Here is a 26,476-nt window from a genome sequence, read left to right on the forward strand (position 1 = left end):
TATTCGGCGCTAACACCCACCATCCATATTGAATACATGCTACGGTTGTCTCATACGGGACTGGTGTGCTGGTATTAGTTATGGTTGCTTCATCAAATTATGCTTTACTCATCATCTCGCAAGTGAAGCACACTTTAACAATAATCACCTGCGATTACCTCCGTTAAATCCATACAGTGTGAGTATACAGACATTTGAACAAAACCACGTCGAATTCTTGCGGACCGAAATCTCTTACTGAATGTTTACAAAAAGGGGCGCAGGAAATTGAAGCGTGTTTTTCTTCACGCAACATTACGAAACCTGTTTACAAATGTCTGTCATCCGCTGAAGCTTCTAAAATCGTAAAACAAGAAATCCAATACGTAGGAAATATAACTGACGAGGGAAATAGGCTATGTGAGAGGAATTTCATGTTTTTTAACGGTTACCCGAGTGCTGAGGTTACCATGGCAACGGAGATCTCTTGCCCTCTGGAGGCGAAATTGCGAACTAAGTGAAATAAAAGATTGAAAAAGGTACGATAAGAGAGAGAGAGGGGGGGGGTGAGGGGGGCTGAGCTAATAGAGAGGAAGGAAGCCTAATGAAAGAAGGAAAGAGGCAGAGAAGGGAAAAGGATATGATATGGGGGGAGGGGAGGAAGGAGGGGGTAACGAAAGGAAATTAGTAAGTAGGTAGACAGGGAGGTACGTAATGAGTAGGTAGGCAGGCAGGTAGGTAGGTAAGTAGACAGGTAACGAGTAGGTAGGCAGGTAGACAGACATAGACATAACCAGATACCCATTTACTCTTCCTTCATTCCTCTTATAATAATTCATTTGCTTCTTTTTGCTTCCTTGTTTTTTTTTTTCAATCTTCATTCCTCCTTTAATTCTTTCTTTTCTACATTCCTCTATTTCTTTCCTTCATTCTCTTCCTTCTTCATCCGACATCCATTCTTTCTTTTCCTTTTCCATTATTTCCTTTCTTCATTCTCTAATTTTTTCATTCTACTTCCACTTTTCTTGTGTTCTACGCCTCTTTCATCTCTTATATTTCCCTTTCCATCGTTTCTTTACTTTTCTCTCCTTCCTCTGTTCCCACTGTTTCCTTCCTTCCTTCTTTTCATTCTTCCTTCAGCCAGCAACGAACAGCAATTAATCCCTCTTATAAAACACTGTCGTCTAATCTCTCCCCCCCCCCTCTCTCTGGGTGTGTTGGCTGGGTGTGAAGGACAAATGCTATGATAAAAGAGGGGCAGATTCAGCGGAGGGGCGGGGGGGGAGGAGGGAGGGAGAGAGAGAGAGGACAATCAATCCATCCACCTTAACACTTCCCCACCGACACACATCACCAGCGCATCAAACACAACACACACACACTAGACATTCTCTCTCTCTCCAGACATAGCCTACACCGGTACAGACATCACTACAATCACTTTCTTATTTATACAATAACAAATACAGTAATAAAACTAATTGTCACCCACGAGTAATTAACAAAAGCACTAATGATCCCAGGATTATAATAAAAGTCGTATAATTTCTTGTGACGGTATATAAAATTTCGTATAAAGTTTTCCCCACTGACGTCATCAATAACCTGTGACGTCAATTCCGTAGTGACGTCATCAATCAAAGCTATGACGTCATCGATACTTCCGAACCTTGGGTAGGCTATCATGATCCTTCCATTTTCCTCCAAGTGACGTCATCAGTTTTCCCCTTTGTGACGTCACCGGTACTCCCGCGTCTTGGCCTCCTATCATTGGTTTCCTCCGTGACGTCACCAGTTTTCCCTACTGTGACGTCATCTTGGCTTCATAGATTTCGCAACACCTCTTCGTTGGTGATTTATTCTGTGCATTTCAATATCCTCTTGTACTCACACACACACACATACACAGAGAGAAAGAGAGAGAGAGAGATAGAGAGGGGGGGAAACAGCTGCCTAGGATCGATAGCTACTCCTCCCCTCATCACCACCACCCTCGCTCCTCCCTTCATTATCACCACCACCATCATCATCATCACTAACACCACCAACACCACAATAACCAGCATCCAACGAGCGTCCTTAATATTCTGCACACTTACTACTTAACTTTCAACTATATTCATCGTTCCTATGCTCCAACATTTATCTTTCAATCTACCACAATTACGCATTATCTTTCCTCACATCAGTATTAAGTGAGAGCAAAAATTACTAAAAGAGAGAGAGAGAGAGAGAAAGAGAGAGAGAGAGAGAGAGAGAGAGAGAGAGAGAGAGAGATACTGTATACGGTACAAAACACAGGCCCATCCCACGAACTGCATCTATTCATTACAGTCGTCAATATCCACCAACAAAACAATCAGACTGGTGTATCTGATTTCCTTTCTCAATCGTGTGTGTGTGTGTGTGTGTGTGTGTGTGTGTGTGTGTGTTTAAGTGTGGCTCCCAAACACACCATAATAAGAAAAACAAACTTGCAGCCCTTCTTCCCTGACAACCTCGCCCCTCTATCCCAGTCAGTAGGCTACTCCTAGGCTCACGACTACAGAACAGGAAATAATGCGATATATCACGAACGCTTTACTATACTCTTGTCACTTTAACCTGGCCTACAACTGCAGTCCCTCCAATATGCAGGTGTGAGCTGTAACAAGAGATTAACACCAGAATGCAGTGCTAGTCATGAAGAAGTGCTATAGAATGAATGTACAGCCCTAGTATTGTCTTATTATGCCACTGATCTACGGGATAAAGGCTGAAAAAGAACGATAAATTGTACATGTATTATTTTCCCATAATTTTTCATTCAAATATAATTTCGTCATAAATACTCGGTGTAATGAAGACAGAGAGCGAGAGTGAGAGAGGGGAGGGGGGCCGGAAACTGATTTATTGATTTGAAAGAGAGAGAGAGAGAGAGAGAGTGGAAATACAGTACCGTACTAATCCTCCCCACCCGTGCACACACACACACACACACACACACACACACACACACACACACACATCGTAATGCCACCTGGACCGGGCTACGCTAACGCACACACACACACACACACACACACACACACACACACACACCGTAATGCCACCTGGACCGGGCTACACTAACGCACATACGATCATTTCCCCGTCGCAACTCGGGTTTTGACATGCAGGAAGGAAAAGAATTCAGCCGAATCTCCCTTTACCCTCAAAAATATATCTTAGCTACGAGACGAAAATTACGGTAGGTTATAACTGTTTTCAGAAGGAAGATAAGAGAAATGAGTGACAAAAAATAAAAATCTTCCCTTCTCTAGCGCATCCTGTAAAAAAAGCGTAGAATCTTGCTGTAAAAAAAAGTGCAAAATCTTCCCTTCCCTAGGTTTTCCTGTTAAAAAAAAAAAGTGCAAAATCTTCCCTTACCGAGCTTTTCCTGTAAAAAAAAAAAAAAAAATCTTCCTCTGTCTAGTTCTTCCTGGAAAAGAAATAAAGTTACGGCGGGGAATAGATCGCCAACCTCGGTCATCTACCTTTAATCAACCTGCTCACCTTGGCTCCCTGACAAAAAAGGTAAGTAGCTGATTAGGAGAGTACCTGCTAACTGTCCTTACTACGTCGCGTCTCCGTACTAAGATAAAATTGTCTGAAGGTAGGGAGAATTAAATCCAACTTTATCTCTGGAAAATAAACTATGGTGCTGGTGATGGTGGTAGTTGTGGTGATGATGATGACGATGATAATAATGAACACAAATGGTTAGTATTTATTCCGTCAACCCCTTCACTTTCACAATTTCTTTCTTCCCGGCACCTCCATATCCTTTCATCTTTATCAGGCTGTGAGACCTCTTGCAGCGACGTGACCACAAATAATGTCATACTGTACGATTCATGAAGCTTCTTTAAATCTTACTTGTACAATACCACAGGAACTTACGGTACCCCATGATCTTACGGTATCAAACGATCTTACAGTATCACAAGATCTTACTCAGCAGTGAACAGAAACTCTCGTAGTAAAAGGGTTAACACACAGAACGGCGACCTCTAACGGACAAGACAACTGTTTATTAATGAAGTGTAATTATCTCCTTCCTGCTGCTCTTATAACAACCCGTAAGTGAATGAAGAAAGGATAATTCAGTTATTCCCATGCTAAGTTCAACCCGTTCAGCACGATGATTTATATATATTGCGTAAAGCATAAACTGCAAAGGGCCTAGTCGCCACAAGTACAGTATACCCGAGGTGTATTCTACGTTTCAAAGTATAAAGCCTAGCAGTATACCTAACAGCCTATGGAACACACCTAGCCTACTGTATACTCTGCTCTACACATCCCTGGAGTTCAGAGTAACGTCAAGCTTTATTAAATCCATAAATCCTACCAGGCCAATGCTCCCGCCAAAGACTATATTCACACACGGTAGTATATATCCACGTAGCCTAGGTGACTTATAACTCCGATTTCAACACCATCCACTCACACAATAACTTACAAATACGGTGTTCAATCAGTAATTTACAACTCAGATTCCAACACCATCCATCCACACAATAACTTACAACAAATACGGAGTTCATTTCAGTGATTTATCACAGATTCAACACCATCCACTCACAATAACTTCCAACAATATTAAAACAATAAATTAGAACAGGCCGTGCCTCGCGATATAGTTTACAAATATCGCTTACTTCAAGAAATAAACTATCTATCTATCTATACCCAAACGCCTTAGTCTCGTAGGGGGTGGCCACAAACAAATCGCCTCCATGTCGCCCTGTCCCCAACTTCCACCCCCCTCTCATATAGCTCTACTTCATCCCTCCATCCCATCCTCAGTCTCTCCCCCCCTCCCCCAATACCTCCACTCCATCCCTTCATTTCATCCTCGGTCTTCCCCTCCCCCCTCCAAATACCTCTACTCCATCCCTCCATCTCATCCTCGGTCTCCTCCTCCCTCCCCACTTCCACCTCACTCACATACACTCTCCTAGTTAGTCTCATCCCATCATCTCTACATGTCCACAAAAGTCATATACGCAAATCTTTCAAAACACGTCATATGCTACAAAGTTAAATTACGCTGAAGTACTTTTAACGATACAAGAATTAAATTTCCTTCCAAACAAACGCCACGAATGAACAAATCGCATGGCCATTGCACTCTAAATTACCTCAACGTGTTTACATAAATCCAATAACACTCCATCCATCACTGGCAATTAACTCATACAGCGCGGAACAAAGGCCATTCACTACCAATTTCATTAACGCCACTATAAATAAATGCTGAAAAATAAACAAATACATACATACAAACATACATTCATATATAAATAACCCTCCACCTCACTCACATACACTCCTATGCAATCCTTTATCTCTCTACCCTGAGAGAGAGAGAGAGAGAGAGAGAGAGAGAGAGAGAGAGAGAGAGAGTGTCCGGCGGTAGCAAGTACATGAAAGGACGTTGCTCTCCTATTCAATCTCTCATTCTACTTAGTCTTTACCCTCTCTCTCTCTCTCACACACACACACACACACACACACACACACACACACACACACACACAATACCCTTATGAAGCAACCACATACAAGAAAGGACGCCACTGCACTGCGTGGGTTACATAATCCCACAAAGACGTCATTGCGCTGAAGGGGTTAGGTAATACCCTTGGCCACGTGTCCTCGCCATACAAAAAAAACAAAAACATAAACCAAACCGGTACTTATTTTCCGCGCCACGACCAACAGTTGCCGGACGAAATTTAAAACCATAACAAATCGGTCCTCAAAAGATGCTAAAATACCGTATCTCCAACCATCAAAATCTACATAAATAAATAATGCCTTGAAATATGCTATAAGGTTGGAATATTATTTTGAGATAAAGATTCTGAAAATGTGGATAATGAACCAACAGGTCTAACTGATATATCGCTAACTGGCATGTGCAGTCTCTCTCTCTCTCTCCACATGAGCACAGACCATAACACACACAATGGAGGACACGGTGCAGGGGCATGGTTCGCCTTGCCAGGGAGAAAAAAATGCATATGTCGAATCTTCTTATTTCTCTCTCTCTCTCTCTCACAAACACACACACCAACAATGAAGGCGTAGTATCGTGTTACTCCTGACTCCATACGATTTAACCCTTTCAGTCCTATAGGCTATATACCTTTTTTAAATTCTTGTTACCACCAAACAATTTTACTCAGCTAGGCCTACACGCATTTATTCCTTCGAACTATGCTATACGCTCTTCTTTTACCTACGCATAAAAATCACATCATTCCATCTTGAATTTTGAGCCGCAACGCGAGATTAACGCTACAATACGGTGCTAATCACGAAGAAGTTACATGGAAAGGATGCTGAGCTGTAATCCTGTCTTATCCTACCGATGAGTTGCTGGAAATAATCTGCTAAGGAAAATCTGCGCCTACTTAAAATGAATGGAGTACAGACGGGTTCGATTCAGTCTTTATTAGCCCCTCTACTGCTATGAGTCTTAGCAGCGACGGGAATAAACTTTTAATAAACCCGATGTACAGTACCAGATGCAGCAGGTCCAAAGTGTGTGTGTGTGTGTGTGTGTGTGTGTGTGTGTGTGAGAGAGAGAGAGAGAGAGAGAGAGAGAGAGAGAGAGAATCATAATCATTGGACATAGTGCTAAAACATGCTACCACTGCCTACATAACGATATACCAACGACACTGATATCACGTTCATCTACGGTACATTTCCACTTCATCCCCAGTTAGAGGTCATAGGCAAGTCAGTACAGCGAGAAGTAATGATCGTGTTGTATTCACCTGAAGGAACTGGCCTACACGAACGGTTCCATGAAATCAGACAGGCCTTAGTTATCAAGAAACCCTCGTTAGTGTTCACCTCGACCCTCCAATCTGTCTACACCTGGCCATTACGCAAGCAAGAAAGGGTTGTGGAACTGCATCAGGCTGGAAAACATGAGCAAAAAGCAGCGTGGGAGCGTGGCTAGTAAAGGAATAGATGATGATGATGATGATGATGATGATGATGATGATGATGATGACAATGGTGTGATGCCTGTGGGTGTGCGGGGTTAAATGCAATGCTACTACTACTACTACTACTGTGCAGGGCGCCATATTGATCTCGCCTCACTCCCAGTGCGTCAAGAATGCGTCCCTCACCACGCGTCACGGAATGCGTTAGTAATATTCTGCCATCTTGCTATACTGGCATTAGGCCCAAACAGCCGCTCTCTCTCTCTCTCATCTTCTTGTTTGGTTAATCCCTATCTATCATCCCTTTGTCTATTTTATTCCCATTCCTCTCTCTCTCCTATATAGCTCCACTCATTCATTTTCTTTGTCTATCTAATTCCCCTCTCTCTCTCTCTCTCTCTCTCTCTCTCCGTGCGATGCAATTTTTATCCAGTCAGGTTCGGTGCCCCCTTGGTCTCGGCTCTGTTATTGTTGTTGCCGATGTGGGAGCGCCGAATCCTCACACTAGCGCCGAGTTGGTTCTATTAGGCTAAGCCCGAATGAATTTTTCAGTTCTCTCTCTCTCTCTCTCTCTCTCACACACACACAAAATTTCAATTCGCTTTCTTACATCTATTTATTGTTATTTTACATTCTCTCTCTCATTCCCCTACATTGCCTCTCCCTTCTCTGTACAACATCAGTTTCTTTCACATACGCCCCCCCCCTTCCTCATTGTCTGAAAATTTTTACCTCTCACACCTTTTATTTTGACCTGCTATTGTTGCAGGGTTCATTTGTTTACTTAATTTGATTCCAAGCCACCCTATTCTTAAGGGATTTACACACACAAAACTATTCGAGACCAGGGGTTAAAAATGAGTCCGGGGAGGCTTTTTTTATTTTAACTATTCATTTAGCAATTTACTTGTGATGCCTCCTGGTGATTTCACTCAGCTTATGACACACCTCGAACTAGAGGGACTACGATACAGATATACTACTTTTATAAACCCCTTCAGTACGAGATGCCTTTCCTAAGATAAAGTCGCCAGGCACCAGCAAGAAAAAACAAACTTAAAATTACACAGGACGTCAACCGGAATGAAATTAATTATCATCGACCTGAATCTGAAGTTACTTACACAGAATTACGACACAAGGAAACAAAGAAGTAGCGGTAATTACAATCTGAAGAATCTTAATTTGGCCACAAGTTTGCGAATCAGGTCTTAACTCTTAATTCCTTCACAAGTAAGATTCACTTTCCAAGACGAGTCCGCTGTGCCTTCCTTATCGCTCCTGTAAAAACACAATTACGACAGGAAACCGTGCCCAAGTGTGAGTCAGGTCCTCTAAGTGTTTGAGTCAGGTTCCCCAAGTGTGTCTCAGGTCCTACAAGCGTGTGAGTCAGGTCCTCCAAGCGTGTGAGTGTGTGGGTCAGGTCGAAGCGTGTGTCAGGTCCACTTTTATCGAACGTACAGGTCTTGATATTTCTTTTGTTGAGTGGGGGAAATTGTTGCTGGTGCGGATGGTGGGGAACAAAGCAGAGTGAGCTGTTTTCAGGGTAATGGTGGTTTTCTTTGTTATCCTAGCACGTATTTGGTCTACTCTCCCCCCTCACACACACACACACACACACACACACACACACACACACACACACACACACACACTTTCCCCTAGTTCCTCTGACCCAGCCCCTTTTTATGGCGATTTCCTTTTGATGCTACGTTTTTCTTTTTCCTTTCTTTTCTTTCTTTTTTCTTTTTTGCTAGTCAGGACAGAACAATGGCCGCCAACTACCCAAAGCGACATTCCTTTCTCTTTATCAATTTTTACTTTCTTGCAAGTTTAGACGAAATTTATATACCAAAGTCGTTTTTTTTCCTTTTCAATGTTCCACTTTCCTCCTGGCTAAGAAGAAACATAATGGGCCAGTACTAAACCAAATGACTTCTCTTAATTCTCAAAATAACATCTGCTTAATTTTTACTAATAACTGAAGTTTCTTTTTTGTGTAATTCCTTTTAATTTCGCGTTTTTCCTAGTGGTTGGCGCGAAACATAAAGGTATCGAGCTTGTTTTTCTACTCGTGGGAGCGTAACATGATGGTAGTGAGCAACTCCAAGTGACTACCGTACTGACTCTGGTATGCCACACGCTATTCCACAGATAATATTAGCCTTCTTGGCTTTACTCTCAGTTTTGCTTCAAATGATTTCCTTATAAACTTTCAGGTCGCGTCTACACCAAATGCTTGCTGGATCACTAACCTTTACAAATTCACCCCCGCAACCGCCAACATCCAATGCCCTTGTATTCTTTAGGCCTTGCTTCAATGGTTACGGCAAGAGGTTAGGGTACTCTTCTAGTTAATATTCCTCCCCATCACCCTCCCTCTCATGGTAGGCAGAACTCTAGTACTGCATCCGTTAACCTATATAAATTCACCCCCGCACCCACCAACATTCGATGCCCTTCAGTGGTTATGGCAGGAGGTTACGGTACTCTTCTAGTTAATATTCCCCCCCATTAACCTCCCTCTCATGGTAGGCACAACTCTAGCACTGCATCCCAGCTGACGCCACTTTAATCCTGCTGAAAGTGAGTCATAGGAGCCTGAATGACGACTACATCAAGGCGATATCTACATGTCGGACAGGCTTACATATGATTATTTCCTTTCTATAAATACCAAGGCGACATTTGTTTTCTACGGAGGGAGAGAGAGAGAGAGAGAGAGAGAGAGAGAAAGAGAGACTCAGTACGGGATTATATTTACTATATTTCTCCCTTGTTCTTGTGATTTAATTTCGAAATGCACATAGATAAATTTTTGACAGGGCTGCAATCGTATATCGTCTTTCTGTTACCGTGGCGCTCATTTGTTTCAGTAAGCGGGTTAATCTGAGAATGGCTGGATTAAATTAAGTAGGCTTGGGATTACTATTCTCACGCCCCCCACCTCCACCCCCACCTTTTCTATTCTACAGCGATGTTCATTTCTTTTCTGTTGCCTTAAAAAAATAGAAATTATAGTGTATTTTCTCACTAAAAGCTTTGTGTATTCATTTTTTTTTTTTTTTTTTTTAGCAGTAAAGCGGGTTCATTTGGGAATGGATGGCTTATACCTTAATTAGTAGGTGTGTGTGTGTGTGGTGTGTGTGTGTGTGTGTGTGTGTGTTCACAAGGGATCTTAAAGACGGTGACCAAAATCGTCTGCATAGTGAAAAAAATAATCGTAATGAGGTCAGCTATTCATCTGACGGCACTGGGACATTTCCACAAGGACAGGTTGAGGCAAGGATGAGTCTCCCTGGTTACTAGTCACACACACCTTCCAGTCAGAATACACCTGGCCATCAACCAAACATGAGAGATTAAGGCCCTGTCAGGTTAGAAAGAACACACTAATCTCATTTTCCCTGCAGTCCAACCCAAGACCCATTACTCCTCTGCTTCTTTACGCTTGACAGCCGCTGTGGGACTGCAATGAGGCGAATGGGGGGACGGTGTTAAATATAGGGTAGCGAGGTGATAACTACCATCATGTCTCTGGCAAGGATCCCACTTCTTTAGAACTCCTGCCCACGGGGGTCAAGCTAAATGGGACGTTGCCAGTTTATGGCCACCTTACCCAACTATTACATATTATCCCTGTAAAGTGTAAACTATTAATACCATCGGGGGCAGGGTTGCGAGAGGCTGACCGACAAGGTCCTGGGACGAGGTCATAGTGTTTTCTTAGGGATAAAGGATTGAATAGGCAGCCAAAGATCGATCAGCGTGGAGTGCCATCAATAGGTGACCAAGGTCAACGCATGGAAGCATGTTGGAACTTGATACGCGAACGAATACTAAAAACAGTAACTGGAATGCCACGAGAAGTACAAAGGAGAATAGCTACAGGAAACAAAACAGCAATACACCTAGCCTATCCGTTCTACCCAGGTTGTTTTTAAATTTCAACTGTACTCACTCTCACTCCGGTAAGAAAGTATTTGTAAAAAAAAAAAAAAAAAAAAAAAAAAAAAAAAAAAATCCGGCTTCTAATTTGATTCCGGTCGTAGATAAAATGCAACCAATTTTTATGAGTTATAAAGCCATTATGGATTTTTTTTTTTTTTTAGAGAAGGAGACAGACAGACAGACAATCAATTTTCTGCCGTAATGGGAAACACAAGAGGACTCCTCGGCAATTTCCTTCCTCACAGAAAGTCATGCTTCTTTGTTATTAATGTACGGTACTCATTCGACATTCTTGTACACTTAACAGCCTCCCTAGCACCTCTTCCTTTGCGATTAATTCTAAAGTACACCTGGATAATCTTATGTAGACTACGTTATCCATTTTCCTTGTAATACCCTACCATTCCCCTTCGAAGATTTTTTTAATCTGCATATTTCAACTTAATACTCTCATATAATGCATTTTTTATTCTATCTTCATGTTACACCCTCTATCATTCTCCTGGAAATTATGTTAACATCCCCCTGTAGACTTACGTAAGTCAAAATTTTCCCTAATATAGATAACTAGTTCGATATATAAATACATAAATAACGCAAGTAAACAAACGTGGTATACGCCGAATTTAACTGCTAAGGAAGAGATGCCAGACTCCCAAGCCCACCAGAACCAACTATTTGTAAACATTTTCAGAGCAGACGTGTATTACACACACACACACACACACACACACACACACACACAAACTAAATTTCTAAGTTCAGACGTGAATTCAACTCATACACACACACAATTACGATATCTACATCACACCTGAACGCAATTTAATGTATAAATTTCCATGACGTACGGACATCACGATGCGCGTTACGTAATATGATTCCAAACCGAAAAATATCAAGAAATGCAATAAGGTAAACATTTTATTTAATAGTCAACGGAAATGTCACACATATACATTTATACTTTACTGAAGGCGAAATCTGAATGCAGCAAGCCTACTGTTAAACCCCCCCACCACCATCACTATAACCATCACATAACCCTAATTCCTGAGACACAGTAAGGTAGGATATAGCCTAAATACCAAGATAAACAGAACTAATAAGTGAAAACTATCAATTATCACCATCATCATCACACCGTTAGCACTGTATCGTTCCCGCAACACAAATTTCTGGACGGAGTGAGAGAGGAGTGTTATATATGTACCACCCACGGATCCGTATCGCGTGTGTAAGGAGGTTTGAAGGCCCAGGAAATGTAAACAACTTGGCAGCACAAGGAGGGTTAAGGAAAAGAGAAGAGGGGGAGGTGAAAGGTAACCTGTAATATTGGAAACCTGCTGAGAAGACATCAGGTCTAAGAAGATGATTATGATGACAAACAAGGACGACGACGAGGAGAGAGAGAGAGAGAGAGAGTTTCCATCTCGTCAAAGGGATGGAGGACTGCCGTAAAGGGGATTTGGGCCATGACGCAGGCAGTGACGTCACACGGCCCACCAAAACAAAGGACCAACCACTAAGAAAAGCAAGAATCGGATTTCCTTTCTCTCATAAGATTTAGTTTATTCTTGTTTACTACCTGCGTCGATAGGTGCAAGGTATATCACCACCACTTAAGTACCGGCATTTTTTTTTTTTTTTTTTTTTTTTGCGTCGCCAAATGCCAAGTGTCAGCACTGCGTAGATATTTTTTTCTAGACTGTGTGTGTGTGTGTGTGTGTGTGTGTGTTACTGATGAGTCGCCCAATGCCAATTTAAAAACTGCACGGCAAGGTATGTGACAGACCACGCAGCTTTTTCTGTTTCTTCTGCGTGTTTTCTCTCGTTTTTCTTCCTTTTTTTTCATTGCATCCTATGCCAGGAAGGCTACAGGACAACTTTTTAAGCTTCCTTTTGGACCTGTTTTTTCTGTAAGTACCTCCATACGTACGGTATCTGTTTTTGTTTACATCAATCGTCTTTATCTCACACCTATTTCCTAAGCTCCACTTTATTTCGTTACTTTTATCCTTTATAATATTTCGTTATATTTCTATCTCTTGGTTAACACATTGCGCGCTCTCTCTCTCTCTCTCTCTCTCTCTCTCTCTCATTAGACGAGTGTATTATATTTCTCTGGACGTACGCAAGACCATTTCATCAAGGTAACGATTTTATTGGTCAAACAACGAATTTCGACCACTGGGAACAAATCCACCCTTCTCTCGCCCACATTTTAAAGCTGATCATCCACATAATTTTGCAATAATGTTCAGTATTTTTTTTTTCCAATTTACATACCCTGCATATTCAATATTTTATCTACCGGTACCTATTTACATAAACTGCAATATTGTTCAGAACGAGGTATTGTCAGTTTGGATGGTTAATTTATCTAGTAACCAAGGAGACTCATTTCTACCTCATAACCATGATATAGTATCCTTTTTGTATGTATGGTCCAGTTCAGTCAGATGAATTCACAGATTACAGTAATAATATAAACAACTTCCATCGACCCCTTCACCACGAAAGCTCTCCCCTACCCCAGATAAGGCATTAGAAACAACAATAAATTATCAAACATCACAGCACGAAAGTTTTTATCATAATTTCGAATATGCTGGAAGAATACCAAGGAACCCCAGTATTCTCAGCGTTCCGTAAAAGGTGACTGTGAAGGGTGGAAGGAAGTAAAACTGAGCCCCCCCCCCACTTCCTGCATTGGTTAACCCCTTCCACGTCTTTCTCATTTATTTTTGCTTCAACCAGACGTTTCTATTCAACTGATACTGAAACGCCATCTATTCATACTACAAGCAGCCTAGTAGCTACCACGTCATGACATACGTAAATGTAAATATACCGTACCTTCTTTCGTGTTTCATTATCAAGATCAAAGAACAAAAATCGAGGAGTGTTGTTTATCTCCGTGTGTGCCCAATCCCTCCTCAAGTTTCTGGCCTTTGGTTCCTTCTTCCCCCCCCCCAAAAAAAAGCACAACAACCAAGGTTAAGGTAAGCACGGCCTTCATCTCGCATCCTTGTCCTCGTATTCACAAAGATTCTTAGCCCGTCTTTACAACGAACAAAATTCCACAGTTGATGAATATTGCTGAGAATCCTTTTGTTCCGGCGCATTTTCCACGTTGATGTTAATAATTTCCCTCTTCATTTATTCCTTCTTTTCATTCTCTCTCTCTCTCTCTTTCTCTCTCAGCACTGCCAGCATCCCACTCATACATAATGTTCTATATTACATCCTCAGTTATAGACTATAGTACACCAGAAGATATGAATACACAAAGCTATACATTATTCATCTCTCGTTCCAGCAGACGATTCACAGAAATAACATCTAGCTATTCATTATTAATCTCTGGCTCCCTCCCAACAATTCTACACCTGCATCTACTACTCATGTCGATATTAGATATAAATAATAAAAATAAATGTTAAGGTGTAAATACAAAATAAACAGCTAACAAAGAAGTACCGTACTAACAAGACTCCCAAGTAACCTAGAATTTAAGTCCCTCTCATAACATCCATCTGGTAGAGCCATTTCGTTAGCTGAGAGAAAAAGGGGGAAGGGAGGAGGTTGCTTGTCATGTGCACCTCCATATAATACTTCATCCATCCAAAGTAATAACGTAAAAGGAGGAGGAGGAGGAGGAGATGATAACACGTTTACTCGTATTCTAACCTGACAAAGACCTCAACCCCTTTCAGCTCTTCTGTTGACGGCCAAGTGGAGTCAGACTGGGGAGAGTCGATTTGACTATACCGAGACTCATTCCTATCTCACGACGAATGCTCTTCAAATATCATGCCACCTGGATTTAGTATTCGAGGTGAGTTGCCCAAGTCTCTAACATGAAAAGACTACAACATGAGTTCACTGACCCTTCAATTCGGTAGGTCTCCTTTAAACCATAGCTGCCATGAACGCACCTGCGTATGGAACTGTATTCAGACTAAATCTATGCCATTTTAATCAAATGATGGAATTTCTAGCACCCAAAACTAAGTTTTCACCTCTCTTGACAACTAATCTTAACTGAGCAAAAATCGTCATGCGAGCATTAAAAAGGACCGTAAATCTGTCCATATAATTTATACCCATATGACACTTAGAACTTAACTGAACAATTGTCTTGTGGCAGCATTAAAAATAATAATAATAATAATAAAAAATAAAACGCGTCCACGATCCACCCCCCGGCGAGTTAATTGATCTTAGGAGACTTCAAACAATAGTTAGGGAAATGCTGGGTGGGAAAGAGACAGGTTAGAACCTGAATTCCTATATTTCCTCTAGCCTGTCTCCCACCCATTTCCATTTGGCGCAATGGATAATCTAGAATAGCGGTTAGATTCGGCCTTTATTAACCCCTCCACTTAAAAGAGGTCTCGCTGATGCTCAATACATTCGTTGGGTGGACTGATTAATATGAAAAAGACACCATCAGACTGAAATGGTACCTAGAAAGCGGTAACCCTCCCCAAGCTGAATAGAATCGTCTGGAGGCAACAATACCGGTAAGACGATCGTTATCAGGACTTTATTGACATCATTACCACGAGTCGCCCTTCCTAGAGTTGAGAAAAACTAAGAGAAAGAATGTAATAAAACCGTATGGAATGCGTTGGGTGAATTTATAAAGAATTCCTTATGACAGGGGTGGAAGGCATGAAATGGCTACTGGTAATCCATGATGGTGACCAATCATACATTATACACGATATAAATTCATGTTAGCTATACATAAAATGCAATTCAATGTACATCTTAACACATTACACATACTAGCCATAAAACAGATAAAATTCACCTTTATACATCTGACATCTTCATATTATACATCCTTCACATCAAACACTTTCACACATCTCCATACATTATTCCTTCTCAGATCTTCAATGTATACACCACGCATCATACAACATACTTTATACACATACACCGAACTTCATACGTGCTCATACATTATACATTTATACCTTCAAACATTAGCTCACAGAAGAAAATAACCTAAGCAGAGAGAGAGAGAGAGAGAGAGAGACCACAAAAACTGAACGACAAACACCTCGCGACAAGCCAAGAACAAGTAAACAACAAAATCTCGTTACACACTAAAAAGGGAAGGGAAAAAACTAAACCGCAAACACTTCAGACATACATACAAAAAAAAAAAAAAAAAACACAGGCCAGTAAGTGCGCAGTCTCTTGATTCCTTTCAAAAACACTCCTACGCACTCGACAAACACCTAACTCTCCCTACGTTACACTAAAATCCCACTATCTAATCTCCCAGGCGCCCATGCACCTAATCCCTGGTTATCTTAGGTGTCCAATAAAAAAACGATCATCTGACTTAAATCCCTAATCCTCAATCCCTAGTCTGCCCAAATCAACCTCCATCACATTTAAATCTGCACCTGTATTCAATAATCCGTTCCTTATCTACTCTTCTAAATTCACGTTGGCTGGATTATCCTGGGAAAAATTCAAAAACAAAAAAACAACTTTAAGAGAATATTTGCTACTCACCGATTTGGCCGCGCTCAAAAGTCCTCTGTGTTCATAATAATCGTCCATATACCTCATGTGTTATTATGATGCTGTATACTTCGCGATAATCTAATAAGTATGTGCACGAGATGAAACGCTTCAGCATTCACCTCCTCTCTTCAACACAGGACCATAACTGAAGCACATGTTTACTGACACACCTCGAGAGCAGACTTATCCTTCCCAAAGCTCACACCGCACTGGTTTTCACTTTAATTGGCAAAACAGAGAATCCAACACCTCACTTCCCAAACCACGCACAGATTCAAATGATCTCAATTTTAATCTTGGTTCAAGGTACAATTCTGACGGACGTAAAGCGAGTGATGGAGATTTATTCAATGTTTACAAGTCCTCCTACGCCTGGCATCTGGGCTCCCACGCAGTCAGCTGTTGTGCCGAGTTTCCCATTTGGTGCGCAATTTTATGATGCCAGTTTTCTTTGTCTACCGATTCCCTTCCCCCTCTATGCCTAATAAAGTAATCCCGAGCCATAAATTTCCCACACTACGTCCACATGCACCTGGGATAAATATTTGAGCAAGATGATATGAAAGGAAAACAAATATGGCGAATCCTAGAGTGAGAGGCAAAGGGATGGTTATGGAAGAGGAACAAAGACGAGACTGAGAGCGAAGGGTAGGGGGTTCTCACGGGCTGTTGGGCTCACACATACGACTTCCCTTCTGTAAATAAACGTGCCAGGAATGGAGGTAGTGAAGGAGGATCACTTGCGGTAATGCGAAAGACGATTGATGCTGCCAAAGACGCGAATATCAAACATCTGAATCTGATTTTCGATATATCCTATCCACATTCTGCTCAGTTATTCACACAAAACTACATAGACTGCACTTGTAAATCGTCAGTTTTCAAATTGCCAGCATCACTTATAATAATCAAAAGCAACATTCATCTCTGGTTGCCGAGATGGAAATACTGAACGTTTTAATCTGGTGCTATCACAGTTCATCGTCCTATCGTTATTAAGCATTCCGTTCAGATCCTCTCACGACTAACCAACAACGTATACATATAATCATACTAAATCACTAGCGGTGATGCGATTTGGGTACACTCACCGTACATGACTTGCCAGCAGACGATAAAACAACGTTGCAATTTGAAATTCAATAGTTACCGTTCTACCTCGCTGTATATTCAGGTATTCTCTAATTCATACTCCTTAATTCATACGCATATCACCTAGTTTTCATGAATATTGGTGGTTATTTAAAAGTGCTGCTGATGATGCTAGAACACGAAAAATATGAACGTTTGAATTTGTTCGCGTCACCGTTTTTCGTTTTATCTCAACCACTGTATTAGGATTTTGCACACTCCTCAGCAAATATTCCATAAAGTACATTTATATCATCTAGATATCCCATCAATATATAAAAATAACTGACAAACAATGCTATTCTCAGTTACAATATGAATGCCTGTGGTAATGCAATTTACTCATTAAACATGACATCCTATTATCTGTCCTCAGTGATGACAGCTCAACAGATTAAAACTTAAGTACGGTGCAAATCACGATCTGCTATGAAAAGGATGCAGTCTCAGCATTTTTATTAATCTGCATTGAACTACGGGAAATTAGGTGCAAAGGGGCAAAAATCTCCGCCAGGCAAAGGTGAAAGAACTGAGCCAACTTCCGCTGTTTCTCAGGGATCACATTACAACCAGTTTCGTTTCATAATCTAAATAAAAATCGCAAGGAGAAAGTTTCAATTTATAACATTTAAAAATAAATTGTATGGAAAAAGTTTCAAATTATACAATCTATTTTTTTTTTCCAAGTTGTCATAAGGTGGTCAAAACACAATTTATAATGGAAAACAATCACAGCTCCCAAATTATATGCTGCGTACTGGCTCACTGCATTTGGAGAGAGAGAGAGAGAGAGAGAGAGAGTGTAACCTGACATGGGAAAGTGGGAAGAGGGAAGGGGGGAGGAGTGCTGACGAGTTCATACGAGTCTGACGGGGCAATTTTACCACTCAGGGTCCCATGACTCACTCTCACCTAAACAACATCGTCTGCCATTAGCTGGAACAAAATACTGGCGTTGTCCTAACCATCTGAGGATTAATGATGACAATTATGAACACTAAAAATGGAGGGTAGGAGGGAATTTCTTTTCTCATCCTAACTTCTCAGATCCTACTCCTGTTTTACACCTACTTCATCTTTTCATTATAGTCAGGTGTTTTCATCTAACATAACTTGACCACTCCCACAGCTTAAATGCTAAGTCATGGATGAGTGAAATTTGATAAGCCTTAGTTAAGAGTCTGGAATGAGTCTCCTCGGTTATTTAACATATGAACCCTACAATCTGATAACGCATGGCCACCAACTAAGCTGAGAGTTTAAGAATCTTTGTCGTGCTGGAACTAATAAGCAATATCATGTTTTTAAGCTATATTCTTGGTGGCATATGAGGCTATGTAGCATCCTTCCCTTTTTCCACATTACACCTTAACACTCTCTTGTTCATTACCTACAATATATCATGTATCAACATGGTCTGCATCAACAGTAAACAAAAGAAGTCTGACTGGCAGGTCAGTCTGATCTGTAATACGAAACTCATTCCTGCTCCATATCTAAGGCTGACTGACTTTCATGCAATCACAAGATAGTTTTCATGTTGTAGGACTGAGACATTTCCATTAAAATGAAAACAAATCAAGTATAACTGTCTATTCACGTCATATTCACCCCTAATGTTCTGCTCTTAATACCTCCAGATCAGGAGGGGAAAAAAAAAATGTACTGAATGGGTTTGTGAGGGTTCCATGATTCAACATTTATGAATAAACTGATTCAAACTTACTTAAATTCTGTAATATCTATTAAGCTATCTACCGCCAGGCACCTGACCCTACTGATCATCGAGGGGGAACTGCAGCAGCTCTCTCTCACTTTTCTCTCCTACCACTCCAAGCAGATCATTAATGTACTCAAGGGCTCCTATAACATCAGCATCATCAAGATTCATACAGTATCACAATCTTTATCCTCATTATCATTATCTTCCACCTTTCCCATCATCATGATCATCCTGACTGGAAGCAAAGGTTAACTATCACATAAAGAACACCATAACACTATTTCCTACAGTTCAGCAAAGTTCTTTACACTTAGGCAATAAACATGGTATACAATAATAGGAGTATTCTCAGTGGCTTTGGATACTGTATTTTGTAACACCTCTTGCTCAGTAATTAATTTTCCATATTACAACTCAATAACCTTTTCTATGTTATTAGTAAAAACTATTGTACATCAATATTGAAACACTAAAAATAAACAAAAGAGTGCCACGTTGTATTACGCAAATAAATCACAGTGAAGAGGCACTATGAAGCCTATCATGACACCTGTGATGTTGCTCCCAGGAAGAGGAATGGGAAAACACAGAAATATGAGAATAAGAAACAAAGTGACAAATGAAATAGGAAACACATTTATTCATCCATCAATTTAGTCTTCAAAATTCTCAGCTCCATCTCACAAACAAACCATCCACACAAAAGCAAGAGAATTGTAAAACAGTGCTATTCACCCATTCATCTGGCTTTCAAAGTTCTCGGGTTCTTTTCACAAGCAAACCATCCTCACAGAAAGTTCACTGGGTACTCACCAGAGGGCAGGCTCCACCCCCGGGCACTGGGCAGGCTGTTTATGGCCGCTATCTCCCGCCACACTTCCTCCGACAGCAGTTCAAGTTCCTTTTTTTCTCTATGGGAAGATGAAAGGGGGGCATGGGTGAGACTGACAGAAGGTTAGGTAGTTAATTATTTTCTTCCTTCCCTTTCTCAGGTTTGCCATCAATCAATCAATCAATCACTCTCTCTCTCTCTCCAAAAATACCAGTGGCATGTAAAATCCTGTAGTGTTAACCACAGAAATATAAACAAGTTACAGTAGTGGGGTTGGTAGAGCTCCTGGGTCACACCACATTATGGCTTACATACAACGGTTCAAGTCCCACACGTGATGGGAGTTTTTCTTGTCGTGTAATCTACTTTAGTTCATTTGCTTTAACTTGACAAACATTTTCATCCTCTTGCAGCTTATTTCATGTAGCTCAGTGGCAGAAAAAGACAATACTATACTATGGCTCTACAATCTTTCCATGGCACTTCTTCATGACTAGCACCATATTCTAATGATAATCTCCTGTTACAGCAGGGTGCAGGGTAGCTCTGTAGTAAAGCTCTCGAACTGAGACCACAAGGTTGAGAGTTTGCACCCCACCCAGGTAGCTGCCTTATTGGGAAGGGTGGTGCTCTCCAATCACCCTAGCAGGGCATGTGATCTATCAAGGTCCACCTCGGGGGATTATTATTCCTTCCTTCCCGTTACAGCTCAGCAGTTAAGATGGAAAGATGGCAATTTTAAGCCAAATTAAAGTGAACAGAGTATACCAAGGGCATAGATTGGTTTCCTAGCCTTAAATATTCTGGTGTATAGTAAAAACAAGTCTTCAGCACCCATGCCATGAAGTGGACAATATGGGTATGGTAGTTACAGTTTCCATCATCCAAGGTTAAAAGATTAACCAAGATAAATTCCTAACCTCACTGACTTCAGACTCTGTAGTGACAAGTACATTATTTGGTGTTAACATTTATCAGGCAAGATTCAAAGGTGAAAGGCAAAATACCATACTGTTAATGTTAATTAGAATGTAACATCTCACTGACAAGATGCAGCCATCATGATGCTGAAAACACCAGGCCATGCACTTTTAAATACTGTAACCTGCAACACTGATGTTATAAGGATGCATTCAATTCAGCAGCTGCATTTTCAATAAGGGGATCCTCCCAAGCATAGGGAAACAGACTCAATTGCATCATGCACAACAGAAAAGTCAATACATCTACTGAATCTATTATATCTACCTACTTATCTATCTATCTACATACTTATTAAGCAGAAAAAAATAAATAAATCCTGAAAGTCAGTTGAAGTGTTCCTTTCCAGTAAAAAAAAAAAAAAAAAAAAAAAAAAATACAATAATGAATTTATATTTATCTGCTGTTTAATATCACATCTCAGTACAATATAGATCTCTCTCTCTCTCACCTGTTACAATATCAAACACTGTAAAGGTCAGTGTAATTCCCAGCACACACACACACACACACACACACACACACACATGCACACACACATGCACACACACACACACACACACACACACACACACACACACACACACACCTGGCCTCAGCTTCCCAGTGACTCACCACACCATCCCTTCACAACCACACCTCTCTCATGCATCTTCAGCAGGATCACTGACCATAACACATCCACTTAACCCTTTCAGCAAGAGTGATGATGTTTATAGTTTATTCTGGCTACTTCTATACAATTTTAATTACCCTGAAAAAGATATCTAAGTCAAGGTACATTTAATGCCTCCCGTACAAAAAATTTTTATACTGAATCTTCTGGTTGATGATGATGATGATGACAATGACAACAATGATGATGATGATGATGATGATGATGACAATGACAACAATGATGATAATGATGCCCCACAGCCTCACTCTCAGTTTTAATTAGATGATCCTAAGGCAAATCTCCAGCATTGGTACCTGGGCAGAACTTGCAGAAGCATGCTGAGGCGCTCGTCCTTGGCCTCGGTGAACTCGGTGGGGAATGCATCAGCCATGTACACCAGCTCCTTCAGGGTGCGCACACCAAGGGTCTCAAGTCTGAGGGGCGGACGTGCAGTAGAGCTCACAGGGAGGGAATGGAAGTGAGAGAAGAGGAGGGAAGAAGGAAAAGTGGAGGGGAAAAAAATCCATCCATCCACCCACCCATCATCCAATCCTACGTTGCCCCATGAGGAGTGTAGGAGCCCAGGGCTAGGCAACCTGGTCATGACATTTAAGGTGAGAGGGGAAAAAAAAAAAAAAAAAGCGTCATCACAAAAGACAAGGTTGATATAAAGATTAGAATGGAAGACAATGAGACTGGAAACAAGAGATGTGAGGACAAAGGTAAATTATGGGAAGAAGAAAATGTGTACAGTATAGTAAAACACAGGGAATGAAAAACAAGTCGATTAATAAACAGAATGTGACAAAACAAAACAAACTCCCAAGATTTAAAAGAAAAAAACAATGTCAATGAGGCGTAACAGGTAAAATGAAATCACTGGTTATGCAGTTGAAAAAAATAGCTGCACTGCTGGTTGTTTAGTTTATTATAATTTAGATATTATGAACAAACTAAAAAAAAAAAAAAAACTCACTGCTGGTAGTTTAGTTATTATAATTTAGATATTATGAACAAACTAAAGTTTAAAAAAACTCACTCCCATAATTCAAATCAGGCCTAAAACTAAAAGTCACAGGTTAAAAAAATTAATGCAGTTGAGAAAAGTTTAGTTACATGGCATTATTAAGGTTTATTAAAAAAAATAAAAAATCCCACAGCTTTAACTCAGGTGTAATAACAATAGGTCACTGGCAAAATAAAAAAAATTACAACTTACAAATGCTTAGTTAAACCATTTAACAGTTTTAAGTTATTAAGGTTAAGGTTATTCAGAAAAGCATTATGGGATATAGGTCTGACTGCCATTATCACTCTCATTCATTCGTTTGTTTATAAAGGCTCCAACAGGCTTGCATGCATCAGTCTTGGTCACCTAATGGCAGCTCTCCACACTGTTTGATTTCTGCCAGCCTCCCAAATCAGTCCCTACGGCCACACTTTATTACTCTCAGCTAAGAATATGAAAGCTGTTCTAACCATACGCACACAACATACAATAGTAACACTCCCAGGCTCCTGTAATTCGTCTATCTGTTTAAAGGCATATTCCTTAATCCTGTAAGAGGTGGCCACAAACAAACTGACTCCATGTTGCCCTGTCCCCTGCCATTTTGGTGCCCTTCCCTCAACTTACACCCCCCTCTCATATACCTCTCTGCTCTGTCCCTCCAACTCATCCTCAGTCTCCCCCTTCTCTCCCCCCCCTCCACCTTCACTCAAATACACTCTCTTAGTCAGTCTTTCACTCTCCATCCCCTCCACATAGCCAAACCACCTCAATGCACAGTCATACTGGGTGTACATCTGCCTCCAGTTCCACTGTATTTGCCTCACACTCAGGGAATGTCCATCACTTTCTTCCCTTATGCATAAGGGAGAAAAAATAAATAAACCGTACTGTCGTATCCTCTGGTACTGTTTACAAAAGCTCCAACACGTCTGCATACGTTGGCCTTAGTCACCTACTGGTGGCTCTCCAAGCTGCTTGATCTCTGGCAGCTTCCCTATTCAATAAATAAATAAAAAGATAGGGGAGGGGGGCAGACACACATAAAACCTCATTCACTTTAGAATATTAGCCAGCAGAGGAAAGTGAGATGTATAACAAGTGAACTACAGTATTTGGGAACTTTTGACCTAAACTGTGCCAAGAAACTGTTGATGCCCACAGCCACATTTTCCAAGAATTAGAAGTCTCCTTAGCACCTCTTCCTTGACTATTCATTAGCATACCAGTATGCGTATCACATTTAAATCATCTCCCATCCATCCATCCATCCAACCATCCATCCATCATGCAATCCTTACTCACCTAGGTTGGCTTGCATGTGCCTGATGCTTGTGAAGGAGGTGATGGAGTATGAGGGTGTGCTTGAGGGTGAAGGCAGCCGCTGTGGTGCGCTCCTGCTCCTCTAGTGTTAAACCCTCAAGAGGACCCATTTCAACTACCTCAACCAGACGTTTCACTCCTGCCGGTACCACAAGGATATATAGCAGCAGCACTTTCATGTTTAGTGTTAGTAGCAGATAACATAATAATATTAATAACAATAATAATCCACCCATCCATCATCCAATCCTACATTGCCCCATGAGGAACGTAGAAGCCCGGGGTTAGGCAGTTGGTCCTGACATTTAAGATGAGAGTGACCAGCCTCACTCATCCCTGAGTGGTATTACATGAGAAATCAACCCCAACCCCGATTGGAGCGCAATAATTACCCACTAAACCATCAGGTGCCAAAATTTGGTTATATGGTTACCACCCAGCGTAGTAAATGGTTTCCTGGTGCAAAGGAAACCATTTGGCTTGTCACTCAGTGTAGAGTCACCCACAGGCTGAAGGAAGTGGAAAGAATGAAGGAAAGAAAGACAGAAGAGAATGGATGGAAAGAAGGATGGAGAGGAAAGGGCAGACACCCAAGTGCAGCACTACATCGAGTGAGTGAATGGTGATAATAATAAGAAGAAGAAGAAGAAGAAAATAATAATAATAATAAAATAATAACAATAATAATAATAATAATAATAATAATAAAAAAAAAATAATAATAATAATAATAATGTAATAAAAATAATTGGAAACAACAAATAACACAGTATTTTTCAGAAAGAGAGAAGGGGTCTAACTTTTCAACTCCCTCCCTATCCCTTGAAAGGAAATGGCGAACTGCAAAAGGGCAACTTCAGCCTGTGGTCAACCAGGTTAATGTTTTTATGATCCTGGGGCTACAACTACTACTACTAAAACTGCACATCAATCAATTTAGTCACTTATGTAACAAGAAATATGCTACTTTAGAATAATTAGCTACAGTACTCAGTTCAACAAGCTGTACACATCAAAAACAGACATATAATTGTTTAAGCTCTGTGTAAATCCGAGTTCCCGATAATTTCCTATGAATACAGCCTGAAATATTAATCTTTTATAATACAGTACTTCAAAATATCATTAGAAATAACACAACCGTCCTGTGTTAACAAATGTTTTATAATCAGCAACTTCAAAATATGGTAAGAGGTTGCACAACTGACCTGCATTAACAAACAGCTGAGCATGGTGGTGGAGGGAGTATTCAGTGAGCCATGCAGCCAGGTCAGGGTTGAGGCGTGAGAGTGGCCCCCTCACTGCCGGCACTAACACCTGCGTCACCAGTGCCACCGCCGTCACCACCGCCAGGCACACGTTGCTGATCTCTACCATCTTGTAACAGCACCTACCACCAACACCACTGCCACTACAATGTACTGACACCTACCACTGCCACCACAAGCTATCAACACTTCCTACTGTTACCACAAAGCAATAACACCTACCAACAAACTACCTAACTCATCTCCACAATACACTGCCTTCCTGACCAGAATGCCGTGAAACCTAAAACAACTGCTATGGTACACCACAATATGAAGACAGCCTCTCACCACACTATGCCAACAACAACTACTGTCACCACAACATAACTACCACCACCACCACTACAATACACTACCTCCTCTAGCTGCCACACAATAATACAGTATCACTTATCTCCAGCTGCCACACAATAATATCATTTATCACTACACCTCCTCCCTTATGACTACCACATTACGCCAACACCACCAACTCCACCACACTAACTTCCTAACCACACTGCAACACCACCTACTACCATACCACATCCCAACCACACCACCACCACGAAGGATGATAACAAACCACAGCCAAATTCAACAAATGTACATGTCACAACAGCACTGCATCTTCAAACTAACATCAACCATTACGTCACTGCTCCAATTTCACACCAGTCACAAAACTGTCAGCTCTTGCCTTATATCACACAAAAAAATCAATTCTGTTCACTATAATCATCCATGTTTCAGTTGACTTTAAGCAGTGATGTTCCAGACTTTATTTCGAATCATTCAACTAATCCATCAGTTTCAAAAAGTTTATCCTATTCACTTTATACTGTCCAGATATTTTAGTTCAATGTAACGTAACCATCAATATTTCATTTCACTTTTACCATCAACACTTCAGCACTTCAGTTCAAGTTAACACAATGTTTCATACTGATATTATAAAACAAGAACTTCTCTCACTAACATTTCATCACTGAATCTTGCAGCTCTTGCAAAATTCATTAACCAATGCACCTTCAAACATCTACTTCTCAAACTTCTAC

At 40.8% G+C, this 26,476-nt stretch overlaps 1 protein-coding gene across 1 annotated transcript in view; it reads right to left on the reverse strand.

Moving 5' to 3' along the window:
- Positions 1-25,506, reverse strand: part of LOC145415605 (apoptosis-resistant E3 ubiquitin protein ligase 1) — a 62,048-nt gene extending 36,542 nt beyond the window's left edge. The window contains exons 1-4 of the mRNA XM_080284830.1: positions 25,338-25,506; positions 24,112-24,268; positions 22,112-22,231; positions 20,140-20,237 (exon numbers count right to left, since the gene is read on the reverse strand). Coding sequence (XP_080140956.1) covers positions 20,140-20,237; positions 22,112-22,231; positions 24,112-24,268; positions 25,338-25,506 — 544 coding nt within the window. The remainder of the gene's footprint in view (positions 1-20,139; positions 20,238-22,111; positions 22,232-24,111; positions 24,269-25,337) is intronic.
- Between the last annotated feature and the right edge of the window lie 970 nt (positions 25,507-26,476).

The sequence above is a fragment of the Coenobita brevimanus genome, chromosome 103, assembly GCF_032717465.1.
Source record: "Coenobita brevimanus isolate Jiangsu-jjx chromosome 103, ASM3271746v2, whole genome shotgun sequence".
NCBI lineage: Eukaryota > Metazoa > Arthropoda > Malacostraca > Decapoda > Coenobitidae > Coenobita > Coenobita brevimanus.